The sequence below is a fragment of the Vitis vinifera genome, chromosome 4 (assembly GCF_030704535.1).
Source record: "Vitis vinifera cultivar Pinot Noir 40024 chromosome 4, ASM3070453v1".
NCBI lineage: Eukaryota > Viridiplantae > Streptophyta > Magnoliopsida > Vitales > Vitaceae > Vitis > Vitis vinifera.
In genome coordinates, this window is record NC_081808.1 from 3,564,556 (window position 1) to 3,584,919 (window position 20,364).

General features: G+C 35.7%; 2 protein-coding genes across 4 annotated transcripts; one reads left to right on the plus strand and one right to left on the minus strand.

Annotated features, from left to right (window-relative positions):
- Window positions 1-9,818: 9,818 nt before the first annotated feature.
- LOC100266294 (two-on-two hemoglobin-3) lies at window positions 9,819-14,636 on the minus strand. Its single transcript, XM_002284448.5, has 4 exons — window positions 14,215-14,636; window positions 13,057-13,187; window positions 10,248-10,392; window positions 9,819-10,125 (listed from the first exon to the last, which is right to left on the minus strand). The coding sequence occupies exons 1-4, from the start codon at window positions 14,349-14,351 to the stop codon at window positions 10,029-10,031; spliced, it is 510 nt and encodes a 169-aa protein (XP_002284484.1). The 5' UTR covers window positions 14,352-14,636; the 3' UTR covers window positions 9,819-10,028.
- A 635-nt stretch (window positions 14,637-15,271) lies between these two features.
- LOC100261084 (serine/threonine-protein kinase AFC3) lies at window positions 15,272-19,748 on the plus strand. Of its 3 annotated transcripts, none has more exons than XM_002284452.5 (12): window positions 15,284-15,478; window positions 15,610-15,730; window positions 16,598-16,624; window positions 16,712-16,865; window positions 16,961-17,009; window positions 17,461-17,575; window positions 17,755-17,846; window positions 17,940-18,087; window positions 18,799-18,863; window positions 18,953-19,050; window positions 19,262-19,367; window positions 19,465-19,748. In XM_002284452.5, the coding sequence occupies exons 1-12, from the start codon at window positions 15,383-15,385 to the stop codon at window positions 19,600-19,602; spliced, it is 1,209 nt and encodes a 402-aa protein (XP_002284488.1). In that variant the 5' UTR covers window positions 15,284-15,382; the 3' UTR covers window positions 19,603-19,748. The 3 variants fall into 3 exon arrangements, with proteins under 3 accessions (XP_019075133.1, XP_002284488.1, XP_019075132.1); XM_019219587.2 differs by having other exon boundaries at window positions 15,321-15,503; XM_019219588.2 differs by lacking the exon at window positions 19,465-19,748 and having other exon boundaries at window positions 15,272-15,478; window positions 18,953-19,075; window positions 19,262-19,362.
- The last annotated feature ends 616 nt before the right edge of the window (window positions 19,749-20,364 follow it).

Sequence of the window (20,364 nt, forward strand, 5' to 3'; positions counted from 1 at the left end):
CCCTGGGCTCAAACTCCTCACACTCTACCTGGTCGGATCAGAGAGGGGATATGCAAAACTAGAAAAGCCGAGGATGGAAAGGTCATATAATGGTCTCAAAGGGTGATGCTGTGCAAATCTCACAATGGATGGATGTAGGTCAAAGCAAAGTCAAAGTGCGGGAAGTGAGCAAGGTACTGCTCTGATCATAAGAAGATGGATCACAATCTCGAACTCTCTAGGTCAAATCTCTGACCCTAGGCTAATAGGCTCAATGTCCCCCATGATAGGTAAATCCTCAAGACCACAATGTGCAAGTAAAAAAAAAAAAAAAAAAAAAACGCCTCGAGTCAAAAGTACAACACATCATATCACAAAACACAAACACATGTCCATAAAGGAAAATGCATCCAATGGGATAATCCGATGAGTACATCATGCAAAAGAAGGAAAACAAAGACAATACTCAAGAATCGAGTTATAGTCTCTAAAAGTCAAAAGCAAAACAAGACTAAACAAACAAAAACAAAAACAGTGACTGGTCCTGTCATCACGTCTCTGGCCACAGAATGAACAAAATCTAAGTGCCACCACACCAAGGTAAGCCAATCATGAGTCAATCGCCCAAATCAATAAGATCAGGGACCGCTGGTAAAGGGGCGTCTGCATGCATGGCCTGAGCTGGGGTAGAAATAAGAGACATATCAGACTGAGGATGCCCAAACATCCCAGAATCAACAATGTCCTGTATGGCATGTCGTAGAGCAGTGCAACGATCAATGTGATGTCCTACTGACTGATGGTACATACAATATAAATCAAGTCGAAACTGTGGTGGCACAGGATCTGGAAGTGCCTTAGGAGCCAGAGGAGCCAAAAATCCCATGGCCTGGAACGTCTCAAAAACTCTGCTCAGGGGTGTGCTCAAATCTGAAAAGTGTCTCCGACATCGTCGATGAGGGGGAAATCGCTCATGAGGAACTGTAACGACCGGAGGGCCCCGAAGCCGGGATGGAGGTCGCGCCAACGTAGCCAATGAAATGGATGAGGAATGCTGCTGGAATGGGCGAGGTCGTGGATGTGAGGCACCCAAAGTAACAGGTGTCGGTGAAGTCAAATGTGGCAATGAAGGCATCGCTACTCCTGGAGCTCCTCTCGATGACGATGGATGCTCTGACAAAATAAGCTCAATCCTCTCAACCCTCCGCGTCAAATCCACCATCATCTCATAAAGAGCAGTAAGAGTAATGGGTGTGATCTCGTCCGACATAGTGAACCTCAGCTGAAGAGATCTAATCTCAATGTACTCTGAAAATATCATAACCATCATGTCATCAATCTCTGCTCGGGGACCAGTCACGACACTAAAACTGTCCAAGACTCTAAAACAAACACATGCAAGAGACAAAACAAACCCACACGATGCTACACAAGATAACAACACATAAAATGCATGATACGAAACAATGATAATAATAAAAAGAAGACATAAACACATACCCAAGAAAACAACAATATCACTAAGTGAAATGAGAGTACATCATGCGAAAAATAAGACAGTAAGGTCTACTCTCGAAACACAGGGTACGACTCGAATCACTAACTATAAAACAAGACTCAAATACAAAGTAAAGGAGAACAAAAACTCAAACAACTAACTAACAAGGTAGTCCCAAAATACACCAACAAGGTATCAAAGTGTCCTGTGAATATCAGTGCCCTGGGTGTCCAAAACGTGATGGTATAAGCCCGAAGGAGGAGGAACCGCATGCGTGGAATAAACCAGAAAGGAATCCACAGTCATATCTGGACCAAGATCAGTGTCTGTGGTCGATATGGGAAGGCTAACTACACCACTTTCAATAAGATCCTGTATGGTGTGACGTAGAGAAGCACAATAATCAGTACGGTGGCCTGCCATCTGGTGAAATGCACAGAACTCATGAGCACGAAAACGCGGAGGCAAGGTACTCGGGAGTGGCTTAGGAGCCAATGGCACTAAAACACCAGTAGATCTGAGTCGCTCAAAAGCTCTATCCAAAGGCGTCCCCAAATCAGAATAAATCCTCTGACGTCGCCGATGGGGACGAGACTGCTCATGCCGTGGGATGCCAGTCTGTGGACGCTGAAACTGAAATGAAGGTCGCACCGTGACAGCATGAGGATGTGTAGAAGGGTACTGCTGAACTGGATGAGGATGACGATGCTGTAAAGGCGGGAAATCACTCCTGGATATCTGCAATGATCTCACATAGGGATGATAACCAGGTCGTCGATGCTGAAAGTCTGCTGAACATACGTCTCCATAGCTCTCAAATGATCCACCAACTCTCTTCCCCTCAGTATCTGAAGAAGGAATAATATCTGACCATAATCCTCTAGATAGGCCATCGTCTACATCGAGCAAAGCCTGAACCAATGATCTGAAATTCTGGAATGGGACTCCTGTCAGATGCCGAGCAAACCTAGGGTGCAAACTCCTCAAAAACATGCTCATCTGATCTCTCTCGATAGGTCGCTCAATCATCTCTGCAGCCTTCTCCCTCCAGCGGGAGAGAAAAGAAGAAACAGACTCATCTGATCCCTGTCTAAGAAACTCAAGCTCTCTACGTGTAACACTCGTATCACCGCTGAAGGAATACTGTCTCAGAAACTCCTGTGCTAAGTCCTCCCAAGTTCTCCGACGAGATGACTCTAATGAAGCGTACCATCTCTGTGTCATGCCGCTCAATGACAATGGGAACAAAGTGAGCAACTGTGCCTCATCTGAACCAAGAGCTCTCATAACTGTGCTATAAAGTCTGAGATGAATACGAGGACATCCAACTCCCGTATATCTCTCTATATCAGGCATCTTGAAACCGACTGGCAAAGTGGCCACTGGCACGTCGCCGGGGTCATCCCATGAAATCATCTCATCAAGATCTCTCATCCGTCTAATCCTCTGCTCGAGTCTGTCCATACGAGAATGAGGATCCTCAATAACTGTAACTGGTGTGACCATAGGTGGAATGTCGGCAGCATGATCATGTGAAACAGTAGGCAACGTCTGTGTAGCTGGCATCTGAACAGGTAGAACAGGTGGTGTCACTAAATCAGATGGCGTGTCCTCGAGCACTACATGCCTACTCTACTGAGTATCCATCCTCTAGCTCAAATTGGTCAATGCTTCCTGAGTCGAAAACACAGAAGCGATAAGCTAACCAATCGGAACTGACTGTGAATCTGTCTATAGCAGCTCAACGATACGAATCAACATCTCTCTTACTCAAACCAGGACACTGAACCAAGACTGGGACTACAAACAGACCCCTACAAAAGAACTCGAGCAAAACGACCCAAACACGACTCATGCAACGACACGGGATGTAACGAACAATGACCAATGCATGATACAACACAACTCAATTCATGACAGGGTGCGATACACAATCATATGGTGACAATCAAAATTTGGATATACGATAGAATCTCTAGAGTCACATGAGTGTCTGGTGTGAGACAACTACAAATATGACTAAAGAATTTCTATCGATGATCCAAAAAATGATCGAGGTGTGAAGAAAATGAATGGGGTGTGAAGAACAACACTAACACGAGATCGATACCCAATCTAGACCAAAATATCCTTGATTCAACCTCCAACTCGAGCTCCATAATAAAAAAGTGATAAGGTGATCAAGGCGAATCCTTCGAAAAATGTGTGAATATGAAAATATGTCTTTCACCTTTCTATAATGAAAATATGAGCATCGAGTCGAAAATCGAACCAAGGATCAAACAAATGATGAGGTACTGAGCCCATGATAGGTATACAGTGTAAAAAGATGATCAATGAACATATCCCAAAATATCGAGTGAGTGACAACAAAGTGGAGGGGTGTGTCGAGCCAAGAAATGAGAACAAAAAAGCCCTAGGGAGAAAACATGCTAAACTCATCAAATGAAAAACACGAACTAAGGCGACAAGACGAAAGGTGATCCAACCGTACTCAAACTCATACCGATCTCCGAGCACTCTCAACTGGAGACTAAAAAGAGGGAACACTGGATCCGAACTGTAACTAAAGAGGCTCTGAAGGCCCTCAGATGCACCCACGTGTAGGGAGGGAGTCCTAATCGAAAGATCTATGGCTCAACCTACGAGGTCAAGGTGGCTCTAAATGGATATGGGTGGATTTTAAAGACCCCTAGCAGAAGCGATCATACCCTCCGACGGTACGCAACCCTCTGCACGCCTCCGAAGAGACGGGGCGCTTCCATGCAAGGTGGTCATCACCTCCACACATGCACTACCTCGCATCCCAGGGGGTTTCCTATGGTGAAACCTCTCAAACTCTCAACGCTCAATAGTCAACTAGAGTGCACAGTGACGGTGTGGGTGCATCCGAAAACCCTAGGAAGCTAAAACGGGAAAGGAAACACACTGGCCGCGCAAATATCCATGAAACCTAGCTCCGGGCTATACAGGTCTTCAATGATCGGACTCCAATCGACATCAAAGTGTCGCTCTCCTCCAGAATGCTCCCGTGCATCGGTATAGCTCGTCACTAGACCCTACTCCTAATCTCTGGCTCGGTCAGAGAGCAAACGCACAGAAGGTCTCACACTTGCAATAGTGAGAACCGGGATGAAAGGAATGACCGAAACCAAGAGAGTTGGAGGTAAGGGGATATATGTGCTGCCCACACGGACAAGCAACATGCAATCACACAAAAGAAGGGTAGTCATGCACCATACAGTCAAGCAGAGTACAGGTATATCACTCATGTCCACACAAACCATGATAAACAGATAAAAAAACGATAAATATATACACCATGCTCAAAGACGATCGAGAGGATATACAAGTCAAAGAATCAACATGTCAAACTGAGTGATATACAGTGGTGAGTGTATGCATGTGAAGTGATCAGAATAATCATGGCAAAATCAGGATCAATGTGCTAAGCAATACGAAATGATCAATCAATATAATCAGCATATCAAAACCTCAAATGAATATATCAATGAAGCACAGAGAAAATAGCTATCTCGGAATCCTCTATCAATACGAATCAATCATCATAATCAGTATGTCAAATATCTCAAACAAATATATCAGTGAAGCACAAAGAAAATCACTGTGTCAGAATCTCCAATCAAGATAATCAACCAATACAATCAATCATGTCAATGTCCCAAGTGAAAACTCGGGAACCCTCAATGTGCAATCAAGAAGTGAGTACCCACTGATAGACTCATCAAATGCCATGTTTGCTTCATCTTAAGTTCAAGCTTGACCCTCTAAACAATCCCCAGTGGAGTCGCCATTTTGTGGACCCCGCATTTCGGCTCATGCGTTTCCCACTCGAATGGCGAGCTCGATTTTTATTTGAAAAATTGATTTGTTGATTAAAAGTAAATGACTTGGAGTCGCCACTCATTTTTGTTTTATTTTTAAAGGGTAAACAAAATAAAAAAGAAAAACCCTAAGTGTGACTCCTTGTTTTGGAAAAGGTGGTCTGTGAAAAACCGGATCGAGTTCGGGGGTCAGGTTACTTATCAGGAAGGTACGGTAAAAACCGTAGCACCCTTTTAAGTCCCTAAAAACGGGTCTCTACTAATAAAATGAAGCAATCATGGCAGTGGACGAGTAGATCAATGAGTACCCAGAATAAATCATGCACACGTGAGAATCAAAATATGCTTGGACAATTACCAGAGTGAAAGTAGGTGCGTACCTGGGCGACGAGCCACCATGCGCTATCAAGAGAGAGGTTAGTGCACAATTAAGAAATAATAGCATGCATGTCGGAGAGCAGGAAAAATAAATCATGTATGATAACCAAGTCAATCAGTCAAATCAATCAATAGATCATAAGATCATGTATGTGAGGCCCCCACCAAAGCCCAATCTATCTTGCGCGAATTAATCTCACAAATTCCATTATTCTGGAATTATGAAAATGACATTCATGCTTATATAAAATTAAGAGAAAAAGAAGATTATTTGAAAACCAAAGTGGAATTGAAACTGTTCGAGTGAAAATTGAATTTTTGAAATTTATTTGAAAATTGAAGTCCCGAAGATTATCTGATAATTGGAGTCTTGGAAATTAAATTTAAGAATTGGAATTTCGGATATTAAATTTGAAAGAAATTAGAATTTTGGAAATCGGAAATTAAATTCAGAAATTGGTATTCAAAAGAAAATGTTTAAAAATGGAATTTTGAAACAAATAAATAAATGGAATAATAATAATAAGGACGAAAGTAATGATTGAATAAATGAATGGGAATACTGGAATTTTTGGAATTGGAAATTAAATTCAGAAGTCAGAAATTTTAAAGAATTGTTTAAAATAGAATTTTGAGATAAATAAATAAACTATTAGTGATTAAGTAAATTAATATGAATATTGGAATTTTCAAGATTAGGAATTTAATTGGCAAATCAGAAGTTTTAAAGAATTGATTTAAAATGGAGTTTTGAAGTAAATAAAGATAAAATACTAATGATTAAATAAATTAATGGGAATACGGAAATTTTCGAGATTAGGAATATAATTCGGAAATCAGAAGTTTTAAAGAATTGATTTAAATTGGAGTTTTAAAATAAATAAATGAAATACTAATGATTAAATAATTTAATGGGAATACAGGAATTTTCGGGATTAGGAATTTAACTCGGAAATCAGAAGTTTTAAAGAATTGATTTAAATTGGAGTTTTAAAATAAATAAACAAAATACTGATGATTAAATAAATTAATGAGAATACATGAATTTTTGGGATTATGAATTTAATTCGGAAATCAGAAGTTTTAAAGAATTGATTTAAATTGGAGTTTTGAAGTAAATAAATAAATAAAATACTGATGATTAAATAAATTAATGGGAATACGGAAATTTTCGAGATTAGGAATATAATTCGGAAATCAGAAGTTTTAAAGAATTGATTTAAATTGGAGTTTTAAAATAAATAAATAAAATACTAATGATTAAATAAATTAATGGGAATACAGGAATTTTCGGGATTAGGAATTTAACTCGGAAATCAAAAGTTTTAAAGCATTGATTTAAATTGGAGTTTTAAAATAAATAAACAAAATACTGATGATTAAATAAATTAATGGGAATACGTGAATTTTCGGGATTATGAATTTAATTCGGAAATCAGAAGTTTTAAAGAATTGATTTAAATTGGAGTTTTGAAGCAAATAAATAAATAAAATACTGATGATTAAATAAATTAATGGGAATGTGGAAATTTTCAGGATTAGGAATTTAATTTGGAAATCAGAAGTTTTAAAGCATTGATTTAAATTGGAGTTTTAAAATAAATAAACAAAATACTGATGATTAAATAAATTAATGGGAATACGTGAATTTTCGGGATTATGAATATAATTCGAAAATCAGAAGTTTTAAAGCATTGACTTAAATTGGAGTTTTAAAATAAATAAACAAAATACTGATGATTAAATAAATTAATGGGAATACGTGAATTTTCGGGATTATGAATTTAATTCGGAAATCAGAAGTTTTAAAGAATTGATTTAAATTGGAGTTTTGAAGTAAATAAATAAATAAAATACTGATGATTAAATAAATTAATGGGAATGTGGAAATTTTCGGGATTAGGAATTTAGAAATTAAAATCGGAAGTCGGAAATTTTAATGAATTGTTTAAAATGGAATTTTAGAATAAATAAATAAGATAATAATAATAACATAAATTAATGTGAATATTGGAATTTTTGGAATTTAGAAATTAAAATCGGAAGTCGGAAATTTTAAAGAATTGTTTAAAATGGAATTTTAGAATAAATAAATAAGATAATAATAATTAAGCAGATTAATGTGAATATCGGAATTTTTGGAATTTAGAACTTAAAATTGGAAGTCGGAAATTTTAAAGAATTGTTCAAAATAGAATTTTAAAATAAATAAAATAAATATTAGTGATTAAATAAATTAATGTGAGTATGAGAATTTTCAGGAATTGAATTTTAAAGATCGAAATTTTGAAGTATTATTTAAAGGTTGAATTTTTGTAAATGAGTAAATAAGTGATTGAACGGTATAATGATAGTAATGGAAACAATAATTATTAAGTAAATAAAATGGGAAACTATAGCAATTATTAAGTAAATAAAAAGAGGAAATAGGAGTTTTGGGGGAAATAACTTAGGACTTTAAAAAAAAATGTTCTTTTGAAAATTTGAAAGCTAGTGGGCTTCAAAAGTGGGCTAGGTAGCCATGCAAAGCAAACCCAAACAATGAAATCAACTTCCGCCACTCTCAAGCTGCCTAAGGATAGCTCTTTCTCCCTCCTTTCACCTCCAGCCGTCCCCCCAGGTCTGTCCTTCTCCTCTTCCCCTTTCTTCCAGCCGTCCTCGGGTGGATCAAGAAAGCAGAAAAAGAAAAAGAAAAAAGAAAATGAATGAAAATAAAAATAAAAATAAAAAAACCTGCCCCTAGTTGAGGGGGTCTACACCTATCTCGAATGATTATAATTTAATATTTTTCCTTAAAATGAAGAATAAATAATATATATTTTATTATATAGAATATTATAAATTATAATTGTTCAATTTTTTTTTTCCGACCCAACCTAAATTAGACTCAAATTAAAAAATATATAAATAAAATCTAATCCCAATATTAAAAATGGTTATATAAACCCAATAGAGGTTGTTTTTTTTTTTTTTTTCCTTTTTCTTTAAATAATTTTATCTTTATTAAAATGAAGTCCATCAGATTCCAAGAAAGCCCACACTGGGATGGACATGAATCCCACCTTTCCATTACTAGTCAAATATTTTGATGATATACTCTAGAGCAGGACTACACCTATGGGCCCCACACCAAACTTTTATTTCAATTTTGATTAAATTTTCTCCATCTTTTTCATGAATCTTCATTTTGATCAAATTGTCCCATTCTTTTTGTTGCGCTTGTGTGTGTGGACATGCTGATAATCTCTATTTAATCTACACATTAAAGTTAATCAAAGTTAGATTTGTTGTGTAAAAGTAAAGATATCAAAAATAGTTTCATGAGGTTCAACCAATTATTTTAATCAAAGTTAGCCAAATGGTATTATTCCTTCATTGATCAAATTTTTTCAATTTTTGGAAAGTATTCTTTGAGAAGTTTTCATTTCTTCAAATTAACGATGGAATTTAATTTAGAAACTGCTTTTAAAAATACAAAAAAATAAATTTTTGAGAATTTATTTTGAAAGCAAGTTATTTTTTAGAACAAATTTAGATATGAAAATATGTTGTTCTTTTAAGAAGAATAAGCTAAGAAAAATATTTTTTATGTTTTGAGTTCCCCAATAGAATTTTATTCATGAAACTATTTTTAAAAAACTGTTTTTAAAAACATTCCCATTTAGGAACTAAATTTCAGAAATCATTTCAATTTGAGTATAAAAATACGTTTGGCAGTGATTAAGGAAAGTGTTTATAGTTTTTTTTAACATTTGAAATTTTTTATTTTTCAAGTATTAAAAAAAATAGAAACACTTTTTAGAATCATTATCAAATGCACTCTTATAGTGTGTTTGACAGTGGTTGTGGGTAGTGTTTTTAGCCTTTCTAACCCTTGAAAATATTCATTTTTCAAGTATTAGAAATACTAGAAACACTTCCTAGAATCATTGTCAAACGCACTCTTAATTCATAAAATAGTGTGAAATTTCATTGGGAAAAAGGAAAAATAAGTTTGCCGTAATTCCATGCAGCTGTATCTTAGACATCATACAAGAGTAGCTCACATTTAACCCTTTCCCAAATCACAGAAAGGCAGATACAGGCAAGCTCCCAAAATGCAATAAGATAAAAGCAAATGTTCAATAATCTCGAGAACCCAGATCTATAATTAGATATTGTGAATCAATCTGGATATGGATGTAAACATTCACTTTTCAAGATTGTTCTTGATATGAAGGCTGTGAAAATTTTATCCCTTTTTCACATTTATAATAATAAGATCAAAGTAGTTTTTAAATGGTAAAATCTTAAATGTGTTCTTCTAAAAATGGAAGCAAGAAATTATGTCATACTGCAGCTGGTTTGCTGGCTCCATGCTTACAGGGAACTCCTTGGTTACGATTCTTCAACTCATCTCCAGCCACAAGGAAGAAAGCAGTGTGCCTGGAAAAACAAAACCAGATATGCAATGTGTTCTAATTTTGAAATGAAAGATGCTGTTTAGGTATCAATTGAGAAAGCAACCAATGAGAGGCTAATTAGGGGGGGGGGGGAGTTTAATTTACCTGAAAAAATTCATCATTTTGGTTTTTGAATCTGCATCAATTTCTGTGACACTATCCAGTGCTTGTTGCATGTGATGCAACCACCTCTCCGCAGCTTGGTGGGTGACGGGGAATGGCCGATGACGTCCAATCAGCGCTGGATGGCCTGCAGAAAATAAATTTAAGGATCTTATTTGACATACCATTTAATTATTTGTGAAGCTAAAGAATTGCAGATGGCATTAACGTTAAGAACCAAAGCTGCTAGATTTTTGTTTCTTATTAATACTATTTGAAAGATAACCTTGATAGGTGAATCTATATCCTTAAATCACAGTAATTAGCAGGAGGAAGGAGGAAAAAGTATAAGCCGTGAGTGTTTGGCATGTAGGTATGAGAATGGAAATGAGTGTGAATCACAATACCATGTGCAGGAGAGAAATCAAAATCCTCACAAGAGTGGGTTTGTTTCCATGAGAAAGAATTTTTGTTCCTATTCCTATTTCTAATTTGTAATCCAGATGTAGTAATGAATGGGAAATGGAATGGATTTCCCATTTCTATTTCTTATTCTGGCATTCCAAGCACAACCAGAAAGATGATGGTGGAGCTAAACTTTCTCTTACTTCTAATCAGTAAGAACTTCAGTTTCTCATGGCTAGAGGAGTGAACCAAAGCAGGTAACAACCGAACTAAAGGGCATCTTAGGAACTCTCTAACTGGAATGCACAAAATGAGCAGTAATTTTGCATCATGTCATAGTTCAGAATTTACTAGGGTTTAGACTTGCAAAAGAGTTTGCAAACTGCTCCTCTCTCTCGTTGTGTATTTTTCCATATATATATTATTTTTTGCACTTTACTATTGTAGAATAAATAAAAGTTGGTAGATAAAAAATGCTTCCAGAGAAGCCATATCACAAGGTTAATTCACTTGATCCAAAATGTTAGGCATCTTCTCCCTCAGTTTACAGAAAACTCAAAATCAAACGGTTTTGACAGTCCAAATTGTTCAATCTATTGCAAAGCCTTCATTTGGAAGCTAAATAGAATACCAGAGGTGAGATAAGAACCCACAAGGTAAGTAGGCCAAACAAATTAAGGTCTGATAAAGAACCACAAGTTGTATCCATTACTGAATCACTACCACTACATTGCTGCCAATTTCAACATTACTGCTTATCTGCGGCAGTAACCATTAGTATGACCAAGAATTATTTGACATTGTGTGTTTGTTTCTTAGCATGATATTTTCTATGATAATAAAGCTTTGTATACCCATGTGCTATTATGACACAAAAAACAGGACATCGCCCAAACAGTCAAGAACATTTGTTAACATAGGTAATTGTGTCAAAATAGCACATGGGTATACAAAACTTTATTATTGTAGAAAATATCATGTTAAGAAACAAACAGGACATCGCCCAAACAGTCGAGAACATTTGTTAACATAGGTAATTTGCATTGTGGACCACCTCATACCATGACTTGTATTCTATTACAAAAACCCACAAGAATGCAAAATAATCTTCCAAGGACAAAAGTTACTCAGTTAACATTCCTCTCCACAGCAGTCACCTGGCAAGAGAATCTAGGAGACCTATTTATTCGTACTATTATATGAAATGTAGCAGTTTTATGAATGAAAACATAGCATGGAAGCTGAATTTCAAGTTAAATTCTGTGTGGAAATGAAAAGGCTTGGAAAGTTACTCCTTTATACTACTTATTGTAGACTATTTGGAGGAAGAGAAGTAGGAGTGCTTTTGAAAACCTTGAAAAAGTAGAACAAGCAATTAAATAGCCCTTCATGTAATTTTTTTGGAGTGGGTTGAAGTGTATATAGGTAATAGCTGCTTGACCATGATACTTTGTGGAGTGGCTACATTCTAATTAAGGCATGGTTGTTGCTTTTTGTGTACCACCTCACCTTGTTTTGGCATTTTGATACCTTTGCATACATCGTGTATGCTTTTGTGCGCTGTTAATATATTTGATCTTAACCTTTAAAAACAAGAATTGTGTGAAAGTGCATGTTCAAAATTAGCTCCATAAGCAGTTCAAGAAAGTGGTGACCCTCAGTCTGATAGAATCTAGGACACCGATATCACTTACTTTCTATAAGAAATGCAAATGACAAAGTTGTGATGAGACAACTTTGTCTCTAGTGTTTATGTTCTGGTTGTAACAGGGGCTTGAGAGGGTGAAATAAGAATGAGAACAGCTTTGGAAATCATATTCACTAAGAACACATATTTCATGGAAGAGGTGAACATATCAACTCAAATTCCATAAATTTAAGATATGATGAAGGAGAATAAGGATATGTATCAGTTCTGTGGATATGAGAGTGACATTTTATGAAGCTACATCTGATTACAAGTATGATAAGATTTGAAAACTTGGCTTAAGGAACATCATGAAAACATGTGAACTAATTATTGCCTACCTTGTGTTATATTGCTAACATACTGGGCTTGTTTTGAGGGACAGAAGTCTATTTGTGAGGCTTTGGCTGTTATGTAATTCTTTTTCTTTTCCACATCTTTTTCTCCAAGCTCTCTCTGATGATATTTCTGTGTGGGTATGATGTATATGCATGTCTTTCTGTTCTGATTTCTTACTGATATTAAAACTTTCATGGAAACAATTTTTTGGGTACTAACATGATTAATATATGATACAGTGAAAGATGGAGGCACCGGGTGTTTGTGTTGTACAAACCCTAATTTTTCTGATTTGTGATGATCCCAGTCACAATCTAGAGTCAAAAGAATTTGATGCGAAGAATAGCATTTTCATAAATAAACAAATAAATTGCTCCTTACCTTTCCTTTGGGAATATAAAGGGGGCCCTCCCATTCGCTGTACAAAGAACTCATATTGATTCTGAATTGCTTCTTCTTTCTTAGAATTAGCAAAAATCAAACGAAACCATTCCTCTTCATCGTCATAAACCCTAATTTCCATATCAAAATAATCATATAGAATCTTATATTAGCTCAAACTAGCACGTAAATTGAATAGAACTACCTAAGAAAATTAAATTAAAAAAATGTCCCATTTGATTGCTGAGAAAATTAAGAAAAAGAAGATAGAAGAGGGAATTATGAATTGCTTAGTTTTTTCTTCATTCACTCACCAAACAGACTTAGATCAAGATAAAATACAAAGTAAAGCTATTTCTTTTTTAGGCAAATGATCGTCCTATGCTCATAGGTTCTTCTCATAATTAAAAAAAATAGGATTCAAAACTAAAATTTTATTGCCAGATTTCTGTAAAGAAACCAAACGGATTGTATTGAGCTTAGTGAAGTTTGGCATTTAATTTTCGAGGATCCCAACTAATGCAAAATCTATGATCCAAATTCTCAATTTCTATTATTATTATTTTTTTCCTGCATTTTCTACGCATCCATACAAAGCTCCAACCAGACTAACGCCAAGCTGCTTGTTTTGCTCAGTTTTCTCATTAATCAAACAGAGAACAAATTAAAATCAACTTCAAAACACTTGATAAAATTAAAATCGAAACCATAAACTATTCCCTTGAAAATCCAAAAAACGTTAAAACAAAATTTTCCTTCTCTTCGTCTATCTCAGTTTTCCGGAGAATCATACAAGCATAAAATAAAAACTTAGAACTAGAAAATTTACATTTTTCTTTTCATTACCTTGAACCTACCAACCAAAAATATCTGATCAGCCTCCTCCAGCATCCATGAACCAAAACAACATAAATCATAAGACTCAAAAGACTTCCTCCTTTTTTTACACATTTTCTCAGCAACCAAACAGACCTTAAATTAAAACAAAAACTTAAAAAATAAAAATGAAAAATAAGAAACATTTCCTTAAACAAAATAACCAAAATAATACAACTCAAAAAATTTTCCCCCATTTTCCGACTTCCTCCCATCAATCAAACAGACGTCAAATTAAAACAATTTAAAAAACAAAAAATTGTGTAATTGTTGGTAAAGAACCTGGTGTAGAAATTGGTGGAGAGGTTGATGAAGGTCTGAAGGCCCAATTTCTGAAAGAGATTGGTGTTGTCGATTTCAAAGGCGTCGTTTTGGGAGACTCCGCTCCACTCCGAGGCCTTCTCCTGTAGGCTCTGCATTTTAAATCTCGTTGGCCACAGTCTACACTCCTTCCCCTGTTGGCTTTTATAGTGGTGGGCGGGTGGCTCGTGGTGGTCGCGTGGTTAGCACGCTTTTTGAAGTGGAATACTGGATTAACCGTGGATTCCATCGCAAAGAAAAACTGTTGGCTGTCGGGACCACGGTTTTTCGTGGTCTCATCGTTAGCTCACAGTGTTGTCGTCGGCAAGGAGAGTTGTTTGGAGCCAAAATCTCCTCCATGCCCAAAAATATTATCTTATATTCGCGTTTTGAAGATGCGTTTCTAATATATTGAAAACGGGGCTTTTGAATTTATGAAAAATTATATTTTTAAAAATATTTTTTTAATTTTATCAAATATATAATTTTTTTAAATTAGAAACACTCTCTAAAATCATTATTGAACTAACTCTAAATTTATAATTTTTGATAGTGGAAATCGTTTTTCTAAATATGACGTATTATCGTTTAATAGAAATATCTCTAATTATAAAAAAGGAATATAAATATATAAGCACATATACTATTAAATTATTATTATTTTAATTCTAATTGGGTGTCCATGGCTCAAAACCCAGTCCAATCCGGAATTTTGGCCCGGCCCAAGGTTATGTGCTTATAAATCTATTTGGAAATACTTTTTAAACATATTCATCCATAAATCTATGTCTTCAAAAAGTTAAAAAAGGAAAAAAAAAGAAAAACATACAAGTGTATATTATGATATTAACATGAAGATAGCCTAATTAAACGGGCTAGGCCCAAACTTGAAGCCCATAGCAGACAAATGAATTATTTCAAGGCCCATAAAGGTGTCCATGGCCCAGCCCATCTTGCTCAGCAGTCTACTGTTCTACAACTTCACATGCGAGCCCATTAACGGACAGCCGCGCGTGAAAAGAGTGGAAGCAGCAAAAAACACCTCTGGCAATAGTACTTCCTCTTTGCTATAAATCAAACCCTAATCACTTAGATTATTGCATAAATTTTTTATGCAGACGGAGAGACGGGAATAGAGTCGGTAGCCTTAATGGTGAGCATGGGATTGGGATCAGTGGTGGAGAAGGAGAGAAGCAGGAAACGACGTCGTCTCGCCTGGGATGTGGCTCCATCTCAGCAACGAGAGGTTCATTCTTTTGGATCAACCTAGGGTTAGGATTAGGGGTCTCAGAGGTTGAAATTTGGTGAGAGAAACAGCTAGGGTTTCTGGATTTGATTATTCTGACATGCGTGGGATGGTTCGGTGAATGTTTGTAGGCTGATCGGCTGCCCACCGCGGTGAATCATGAAAGCTTGAGACGCCAATCGCCGCCGAGGAGGGATGACGATCGTGAAGGCCATTACGTCTTCGGTCTTGGTGAAAATCTTACTCCAAGATGTAAGAGTTTCTCCTCAATTCTTCCAGATTCTCAATGATTTTTTGTATTTATGTTCATGTAGATGTCCTGTTATGAATTGGGATTTATTTCAAAAGAAGTGGTGGTTTCGGACTGTTTGGCTGCGATATGAGAACCAGTTTCTGGAAAATATTTTCTAACCAAAAAACATGTTTGAAAGCTAATTCTTTCGGGTGGGTTTCGACTTTCATCTTTTGAAGTAGGCACAATTTTCTTTCAGCCCCAAAAATAACGGCTTTACCATATGTTTGGTTGTCGGAAAATTTGTGGGAAAACGCAAAGAAAAGAAAATAGAAGAAATGAAAAAGGGAAAATAAAAAATAGATTTAAAGTTAAATAAATGATTTGTATATGCCTTTTTTAACTCATTTCATTTATTTTTCTTGATAAAATATTTTCCTTAACAACTTCTTTTTGTTCATTTGTCCAATACTTTATTGAAACCAAACATGGTGTCAAGTTTCCTTAAAACAGCCTATTTTTAAAGAAACATTGTTTGGTTTTCATAGATAATTAGAATGCTAGATTTTGATATATGGGAAGCTAAACACCAATGCGGCCTCAAATAACCTTTTTTTGGGTTGTTTTATACTCATTTTTGTTGGTTTTAATTCTTTTTTTGAATTATTGGAGGAATAGATGTAAATTTCTAATCCAAACTGGCTGAAAGTGTCATCATTGAGCACTTTGAATTTTGGAAATCAAAAGCGGGTAAACTTATGTTTTAAGTTTGATGCTAAAGTGCTAATGATACAACCCACCTCATGCTTTCATATTTTAGGCAATTTATTTGTTTTTTCCTTCCAAATTCTAACAATTGTGCTTCCTTTTAATATTCTGTTATGCAGATAAAATACTCAGCAAGATGGGTGAAGGTTAGCTGTCAAGTGCTCTGCTGTCTGCAAGATCTTATATTTTTGTGATTCTGCTTCTATGATCTCAGCAAATTGCTAGTACTGTAGGCACTTTTGGCCGGGTTTTGGAATGTTGGGATCGTGATACACGGGAATATGTTGCAATCAAGGTAGTTCGAAGCATAAGCAAGTACCGTGATGCAGCAATGGTTGAAATTGGTGTGCTTCAACAACTTGTTAAGAATGATAAATGCAGATTGCGGTACATATCCACTAGATTTTCTGCTGAATGGAAGGTTGACGCTAGTTGGCTTTATGCCCTGCTCTAATGTTTATGAATTTTCTTGCTTTCTACAGATGTGTGCAGATTCAGCACTGGTTTGATTACCGGAATCACATATGCATAGTGAGTACTCCAATGAAATTTGTCCTGTTTCTCTCTGTTGATTTTGTTGCTTGTGTTAAGAAAATTATGTTACTTGTCCTCTTGTATAGTTTGCGTTCTATCTTGAGAATGTTATTTACCTCTTAAAAGGTCCTCATATTTCCCAAAAGATGTGATTGGGGATCAGTTAACATCCAGATGGGTCTAATTCAATGTGTGGCTTACTTGTTTTTTGAAATATTTGTTAACTCTCATTTCTATCTCCTTGTTGATTGCACTTGGCCATTTTGTTCTTCACTATCATTGAGTTGGATGGTATTAGTGGATTTTTTCATATGTACCTTCTAAATAAATAGAGTTGCTAAAATTTGCTGTGATAGTTTGAATTAATTTCTCCCTGTGGACTTCATTCATAAGACTGGAAACTTAACATTGAAATCTTCCTTTGAATGCACTTTAATGGTGTTACCAGGTGTTTGAGAAGCTTGGACCAAGTTTATTTGATTTTCTAAAGAGAAATAAATACTGCCCATTTCCTGTGGATCTTGTTCGGGAATTTGGACGTCAGCTTTTGGAATCTGTAGCATGTGTGTGCATTGTCCTTGGCCCTTGCTTTATCTCTCATTCTGTATTTTATTTTCTAACCTAACCAATTACCCAGATCTGTTTTTTGGGCCTGTTTTGTTTGTCCAGGACTGTACCTCTGTATTATGTTTGTGTCCTTTTTGTTTTAACATGATTTTCCTTGCTTTACAATATCCAACAGATGTGCATGATTTATGCTTAATCCATACTGACCTGAAGCCAGAAAATATACTTCTTGTATCATCTGAGTGTATAAAGCTTCCTAGCTCCAAGGTATTTGGCCTTTTACAATTGGAAAATCATTCCATTTTGGATTTGGGTATAGATGCATTTATAATATTTAAATAAATGCTTGGAATGGTACAGAGGTTTTCTTCCGATGAAACTCACTTCAGGTGCTTGCCAAAGTCGAGTGCAATTAAGCTGATTGATTTTGGTAGTACTGCATATGATAATCAGAACCATAGCTCCATTGTTTCCACAAGGCATTACCGAGCACCCGAGGTTATTCTAGGTAACTAGTTATCGTGTTGGCAAAATACAGATCTGTTGCTTATGTTATTTCCGTTTGTGTATTCTGTCCTCGTTTCAACCACACAAATTCTGGTGGTTGATAACAGTATTCCAAATTGGTGCTTGGAAATAGATTTAAAAGAGAATGAAATAGAAAAGAATGCATTGCAGGCTCTATAAACAGAGACTCACATTTCCCAAAAATGGTTAATAAGAACAGCACCACATTAACATTATTCGTAGGACCAAACATCCCACGATTCCTCTCAATTAGAGATAAATTTGTTTTTGTTTCAACCACACACATTACTTTGGCTGCATTGCGATATGTTGAATCTATTGGTTTAACTACTTACCATAATGAACAGAATTATTAGATAATACAGACTTACAATAATGAACAAAACTATTAAATAATACAGTTAAAATAATTAGTACAATAGTGCAATTTGCTTTTTGTCGGCAGAACTTTTGGATCAGTTCATTGCTAGAGTGGTTCTAGTTGTTCTTTTCTTCTTCTTCTGGAAAGAAAACTTTGTTTGCGTCCCTGTTCATTTTGAGATATTATTCTAGTGATCAGCTTATTGACAATACAAGACTTGTCAGAATTTTGCGTGTTGAAGCACATTTTAAATCCTGTGTGGCTTATCAGTGCCCCGGTTTTTAGTGATTTCCTTTTTTCTCATCCACATTATAAATGCATTTATTGCAGGTTTGGGATGGAGTTATCCATGTGATTTATGGAGTGTTGGTTGCATACTAGTGGAACTTTGTGTGGTCAGTCCCCACTTATTCTGATGTATTAAGCCCTGTTGTGATATGGAACATTGTGATCAGAACTCCTAAACTGTGTATAATTTTGACAGGGTGAAGCATTATTTCAGACACATGAGAACTTGGAGCATTTGGCCATGATGGAGAGGGTGTTGGGACCTCTGCCAGAGCATATGATTCGGAGGGCAAGGTAAGTTTTCTTTGTGAAGATTATGGTAAGGAAACGGTTCCATCTGTTGGAAAAGATGGTACATATATAAAAGTTGTTGAACATTGCTAATTCTAAAAGGCCATTCTAGCACTTGATCATTGCTGTCCCTCTATTTTTGTATGCATCTAAAATTCGAGAATGATGTTTCGATATCACCCTTTAATGCCATTATATATCTGTATATTTGCAGCCGAAGTGTTGAAAAGTATTTCAGGGGAGGATCACGGTTGAATTGGCCTGAAGGAGCAGTTTCTAGGGAAAGTATCAGAGCAGTGAAGAAGCTTGACCGTCTGAAGGTTCCACCATTTTCTCCTTCTGCCTTTGATTTCAATAAACCTGAAGTTCCACTTTTCTGGTACATTTTTTAGTAAACTGTATGTCCGGTAAATGCAGGATATGGTATTACAGCATGTGGGGAGCTCAAGATCATCTCTTACTGACTTGCTTTATGGTTTATTGAAGTTTGATCCAGCGCAGCGGCTTACAGCCCGACAAGCACTGAACCATCCCTTCTTTAAGAATCCGACCTGAGAATTGAGAAGCACCACCATGTATCCGGTATATGGAATATAATATAAAATAGCAGGGGCTCAGTCTCAGGCTAGAAGTTTGAGGTTTTGTGGTTTCCCATCCTGTACAAATATTTAACTTAATGCAAAATCTTTATCCTTGGCCAAGACCTATTTGTCTTTGATCTTCAGATCGAAAATACACCTCTAGAAAAAGATTATTTTTGTAATAGCACTTTTATCATAAACATTATCAAGAAAAAAAAAAAAATCAGTTAGGCTATTGTTTGGTTTCAGAAAATTTGGAAAAAAAAAAAAGAAAAAGAGAAAGGAAAAGGGTAATTTGGGGATTTTAATAAAAATGTTTTTATTTATAAAAATTGATATAAAAAGAGTTTTAGTGAAAGTAAATATATTTTTTTTTTAAAAGTGCAACAGAAAATATTGTTAGGAATTTTTCAAATTTTAAATATTTGTCAACTGGTTATTCTTTGCTGTTCATTTATAATCATATAGATCTATAAAATATTCTTTATATTTTTAATTACTTTTACAAATATTTTATATAAAAAAAAGGGTTTTATTAAGTTATTTGATTATACCGTCTCCCGCAAATAATCGGGCAAGAGCTCTTCAATCCCACAAATAATCGCGTATGAATTCTTCATCCGTTGTGCAAAAACTCGTTGCTTCATTCCAAAAAAACATACATGCTTAATCTTCAACTTCAATCAAACTTATTATTAGAAAAAATAAAAAGATTGTATAAATAAAAGTAAATATC